This window comes from Carassius auratus, chromosome 13 (genome assembly GCF_003368295.1).
Source record: "Carassius auratus strain Wakin chromosome 13, ASM336829v1, whole genome shotgun sequence".
In the NCBI taxonomy this organism is placed as follows: Eukaryota; Metazoa; Chordata; class Actinopteri; order Cypriniformes; family Cyprinidae; genus Carassius; species Carassius auratus.
Window position 1 is genome coordinate 5,099,688 of NC_039255.1, and position 6,000 is coordinate 5,105,687.

General features: G+C 33.4%; 1 protein-coding gene across 1 annotated transcript in view; it reads left to right on the plus strand.

Moving 5' to 3' along the window:
• LOC113112413 (lysyl oxidase homolog 4) overlaps positions 1 to 3,445 on the plus strand; it is a 32,646-nt gene extending 29,201 nt beyond the window's left edge. Inside the window, exons 14-15 of the mRNA XM_026277963.1 lie at positions 871 to 982; positions 1,058 to 3,445. Of these exons, the coding sequence (XP_026133748.1) occupies positions 871 to 982; positions 1,058 to 1,128 (183 nt within the window). The 3' untranslated portion in view covers positions 1,129 to 3,445. The remainder of the gene's footprint in view (positions 1 to 870; positions 983 to 1,057) is intronic.
• The last annotated feature ends 2,555 nt before the right edge of the window (positions 3,446 to 6,000 follow it).

Sequence of the window (6,000 nt, forward strand, 5' to 3'; positions counted from 1 at the left end):
CTCCACAGTTAAAGTTGCACACTGTCATTAAAAGTGCAAAGAAAAAAAGAAAAGTGAGACATGCATTTAAATGTGCTCACAAAATAATTACCTTCGGCTACTAAGAAAAATATTTCCACAGTATTGGCAAAAATAAAATAACTGTTGTTTCAGCATTTAAAATGCCTAGTTGGCATAATCACATTAAATTTTCCATAGAATAACGTAGCTCAAAGAAGCTCGTTTGACCTCATACCCTGCTTAAACCGCATGTTTTCATACTAATAAATTATTATATTGTTACTATATAACAGTAACTTGGGAGCCTGATTTTGCAAAGTGGTTTGATGAGCAATCTGATTGCATAACATTTCCTTACAAGCCTCACATCCTTGTTGGATGTTTCACTACTGGTCATATGCTCTCCTTATAAGCATGTATGTGACAAATAGAAATCTTGAATCTTGAATGTGTGCAACTGTGAAACTTTTACAAATGCCTTGATTAAATCACACTAGTAGCTATATTTAATATAATATAATATAGTAAATTATTATATTGAATAATAGTAAATTAGTATTATAGTATATTTTTAGTATTATAGTAATTATAGTCAATTATAAATTATTAAATTGAATTATTGTACTGTTTTATATTACTTTTAATATTGCTCTGTAGAAATTGTGGTTTATAAAAAATGGCGCACCTGAACAATATTTGAGGTATACCTGTGTTTGATTTTTGCTGTAGTAGAAAAAGTGAAAGTCTCAGGTTTTTTTTTTTTTTACTCGATTGTAATTCCTAAAGGGGAACCCATGGATAATTATCCTTACCTTACAAATTGATCTCATTACTAACCATTTCTATTCATTGTTGTGTGTGTTTTGTCAGGTTGAGGTAAATCCGTCCCTGGACATGGCTGAATCAGATTTTATGAACAACGTCATGCGTTGTCGATGTAAATATGATGGACACAGAGTGTTTATGTATGGCTGTCATGCAGGTATGATCCCCATAGCAATGATTGAACAATGACATGTATGTATGCTAGTGTCTAAATTCTGATACACTTTCTCAGGTGATGCCTACAGTGCTGAATCTGAGGATTTATTTGAACATCAGCGTCAGATCAGCAATAACTTCATTTGAGCCTGTTAAAAAGAGGTGAGAGGAGAAGATGTTAATTAATTGGTCCCGGAAATGCGGATAACAACCTGGGTGAAAGAAAAGATTTTCTCAGCTGATCTCAGAACAGTGTACCAGTAGCACCACAGAGTGGACAAGATATTGTATGCTTCATCACTTAACCATTAGAGGGTTAGTTCACCCAAATATTTGATTTGCTCATTTTTTTTTTCTTAGTATTTTATATTTGAATTTTAGTTTTTGAATAAAATATGCAATATGCAATAAATATAGACTGGACCTTCAAAAAGTACACACAAAATATATAGATACAGATGTGTGCACTATTTTTAAGACACTGGATATCTGTATTCCTCTCTTGAGTATGGATTTCAATGAATAATAGTTTAATTTTCAGTCTGTCTGTTCCTGACACACATGGTTTTTTATCAGAACACCTGGAATATACTTTTGTGATATGAATGCACTATTTGTAATTTTGAAGTTTGATAGTTTGTCCAAGTCCTTTTTACTTTCATTTTACTGAAAAGAGTAGGTGGTATATTCCTTAGAAATTCTCATTTTTTGTTCCATAGAAGAAAGTTACAGTGTCTCTTAAGGTCAATTCACACTACACCGACAGACACTGGCTAATGGCAACAGACACACTGGTCAGGTTTTGTCTGTTGGCCGCCTATTGAACATGTTGAATCTGCATTTGTCAGGTCTTTGAATGTCTGAGAAATTACATACTGGTCAGTTGTCGGCGCTGGTCTGTGGTGCAGATTGAATTAGCCTTTAGTGGTCACTGTTTTACTAGTAGACTCTGTTTTCAGATTAGTGCCCAGGGCTTTGGAATGAGGTGGTGTGATGACTGTGATCCTTTTGCTGCTCCGCCAAACTCTTGCTGGCTCGGTTAGTTTGACATTCAATGAAAACCTGTGCGGCGGAGGCCCTTGTTCAGAGCTGCAGGAGTTAGTAAATAAAGTCTGAATTGTTCAGGAGTTAGTAAATAAAGTCTGAATCTGTATTTTTGGGTGAACTTTTTCTTTAATTATCATCCACTCAGTAACTAGGACATTTATTTCAGAGACTAAGTAGTTGTTGTTGACCAAATGGTTAAAAATTAAACATGTGTAGTTCTTGGAACCAAGACTAGCATTAGAAAATAACTTTTTTTTTAAAGTCTACATGCACCCATACATTTATTTCCTGATTCTATAGCAAACATATAATGTATCGTTATTCAAAAAAATGCATCTGCAGAATGTTTTTTTCATACCAAAAAAGAAATCCAAAATATACTTTTCTTGACTAATTCATATAACATAAAAATGCAGTGTGTTCACTTTTTCTGTTCATTAATTAGCTCTATATCTAATTTCAATTCTTCTGTTTTAATTTATGCACTTTATTGATGGACCTCTGTATTCTGGAAGAGATGGTTCATTCACTACCATCTTTCAAGACACACTTCTGTTTGTATGTTTGTTTATTATTTGCCTCCTTTTTAAATGTTTTTGCAACTTTTGATATAAATATAAATTTTTCAGTTGACTTTCCTGAATTCTAAAAGATAACAAAGTATACTGTATATGGTGAAGATAATTTATTTAACACATTGTTAAACAAATTTTCTGGATTAGAGTTTTGTTAGTTTCATTAGTTTCATAGTTCATAGTGTTAATAAAGGCTTGATAAATGGTTGACTGCTTTCATTTCCATTAACATGTTTAAGGTATGATTTGTGGATGAATGGAATTGGTTTTCTTAGTCTTGCATGTACTTGAAGCTTTTTTTTTTAATCTATGAGTATAAGGGATACTATGTGTAGTGTAAAGCAGTGATGCTGGGAATGAACATTTATGGACCAGAGCATTATATCTATTCTTAAAGTATTTTAACCCTTTGTCTATAAATAGCAGGGTGGGGTGCGGTGGTGGTGGGGGGATTTGACCTGTACTGTCAGTTTTTACTTTTTAAAACTTTTGCACAGTACGAGACACCGTAATGGTTATTGTGCATGTGATAAATTTATATATAATTTATTCCTACTGTTTACATTGATTCCAGTGAATAATCTGTACCCATTTTCAGTTTATAGATATCACTTACGTCAATTTATGTACTTTCCATTTTCATAATATAGGTGTTTTTTTTTTGTTTTTTTTAACATTTGTAAGATTATAAATATGACTTATTCCCTGTATTGACTTCATCCCTGTATTGGATACTTTATTTTCATCATGTTACTCCTCATTTATTTAACCTAAGCTTTTATTTATGATTTGCATTTTACAGTATGCTCTTAGTATTAATGGTGCATTGATCTCAGTCCATAATTCACAGCAAACTTATATATATATATATATATATATATATATATATATATATATATATATATATATATATATATATATATATATATATATATATATTCATATTCTTCTGGTGCTAAATGTGCACTTTTCTGGGAGTTTTTCATGGCGTAGTTGAGAGTTTAAGCTCTTGATGTAATTTGCAATACTCTCAGGGATGAAATATGTGTATTTTCCAGTTTGTTCAAAATTATTTGTAAGATCGGCAAGTACAGAGATAAATGGGAAATTAACACCACAATCATTCCAGAAACTGCAACGTGATGTAAACTCTTGTTCCTGTTTTGTGATGGGTGTTACAGGAGTAAGTCTGCAAACGACTGATCTCAAATGTGAATAAATATCACTCATCAGGTCTCATTTAGCTGCTTGTACTCTGTTTTATGCTCACTGTGTACCATGATCCATTGCACAGGGACTCCATTAACAATAAATGTGTTTGTGAAAGACTTTCTCTGGGTTTCTTTTTTCTTTTTTACCAAATAAAGGTAAATGGCTGCTCTTCAGATGAGAAACAAACCAACTGAAAATGAATGAATAAATGAAAAATCCTGAAGGGTCATCTAGTTCCTATAAGAGCTCTGGAAAAAGCTGTAACCACCAGCCTTAGGACATTGTGCACATTTCAGATAGTCTGTCTATCTGAGAGCATTGGGCACTCATGACCCAGATCACAGTTTAGCCCTCATATCAGTGTATTTGTCAAATCTGCACGTGGCACAGCTAGGTGACATTTTATTTGATTAACAGAAGTGTGACATTTTTATGAAATTATGGCAGGTCTACCATCATTTTGTATAGATTTGTTATGTTCACTTGGAAGGATCTGTTGTATGCAGCGCAAAGCGATAAAACAAGTGAAACTTAGGTCAAGAATACATTATGAGCTGTTAAATATTCACTTTCAGACTTGTTTTGAACCCCAAGTTATCTTGTTAAATCTTAACTTGTGAAAGCCTTTTAGGGTATATTTATATTCTTTATTCATATGCTCTCTTTGACATTCAAAACATAATAGTATGTCTTTTTTTAATCATATTTAATTGTGTTTTTCCTTAGCAAACATATCCAAATGACATGATTTAGTCATACTGTGCGCTGGTTTTGTGTTATAATCATTTGCGTAAACTCCTCTGGTTCCTCACAGTTCTGCTCTGACATTTCCTGCAAATGGCAGAACATATGCATTGCCATGGGAGTATTGCCCGACAATTACAGTTATATATACAGCAGAAAATGAGAGCTGTTAAAAGCTCTGATTATAGGGTGGAATCAGGATGGAGGCATTTTTCTGCCCGTGCCACAGAGACGCGCCAGGAGGATTCCTCTGAAAGCTCCACAAACCGACACGGCACTGATGGATTGTGGGATAGAACAAGGACTGAATACTCTCAAGATGAGCTAATAACCCAACATTGTTAGCATAGTGAGGTGGATTTGTTAACACTATTTGGGATCCAGCATGGGGAATGAAAGAATAGAAAAGCTTTGTTATAATACTGTATCTGAAGAAAGGAGTCTGTTAGCATTTCCATTCATATCTGAAATCACATGCTTCCTTGCTTAGTAAGTAAAAAAATAAAAAAAATAAAATAAAAAAACCTTTAGGAACAAAGTAGCATGCCTGAATTCACAGTAGGCAAAAACCCTCCAGATTACATTCTGAAGTGCACTAGCAAATGTTTTACACCATCATTATGGGGTAGACGGGCCTATGTTTAAAAATCTTGATTTGTAACTTAAAACTGGCTGTTCATAAAATATTATTGTTCAAGACAAAATTTTATTTTGAGCAAGACGCTAACTTTATTTTGCTATTTTTTTTTTTTTTTTTAGTTTGCCTTATAGTTATAGGTTGTTACAGTTTACACAAATATTAAAATTGTGTCATCATGTTCCAAACCTCTGTCACTTTCTTTCTTCAGTGGAACACAAAAGAAGATGTTTTGAAGAATGTTTGTAACCGGACAGTTTTGATTTCTATTGACTTCCATTATATATGTTGACCCTATAGGTCAATGGGAAAAGAAACTGTTTGTGTAACCCCTTTTTGCTCCACAGAAGAAAGAAGGTGATACATGTTTGGGACCACGCAAGAGTGAGAAAATAATGACAGATTTTAATTTTTGAGTGGAATTTGCCTCACTGCTCCCATACTTGTTTTGTATCTTAAGAGTCAATACTTCATAAAGCAATGCCATTAGACCATTTCTGCTCCATAAATGTGACTGTTGGTTATCTGACAGTGAAGGAAAAACTTCAATTAAGAATATTATAAATGTGTGTCTCCACCTAGTGGTCATTGTTTTAAAATTCAAGCATCTGAGAGCAAGCAGTGATGTGTTGTATGCAGATGCCATCCACATTAACAGTGAGTGATTCTAATAAACTAGGTTTTTTTATTTTATGAAGAAATGTGCCACAACAATGTTAGGGTATTTGTAGGTGCATTGCTATGCACTTAGGATGGTCTGTTTGGTTGCTTGGCATTTCTAAACAAAGGATTCCCCAAAATGTA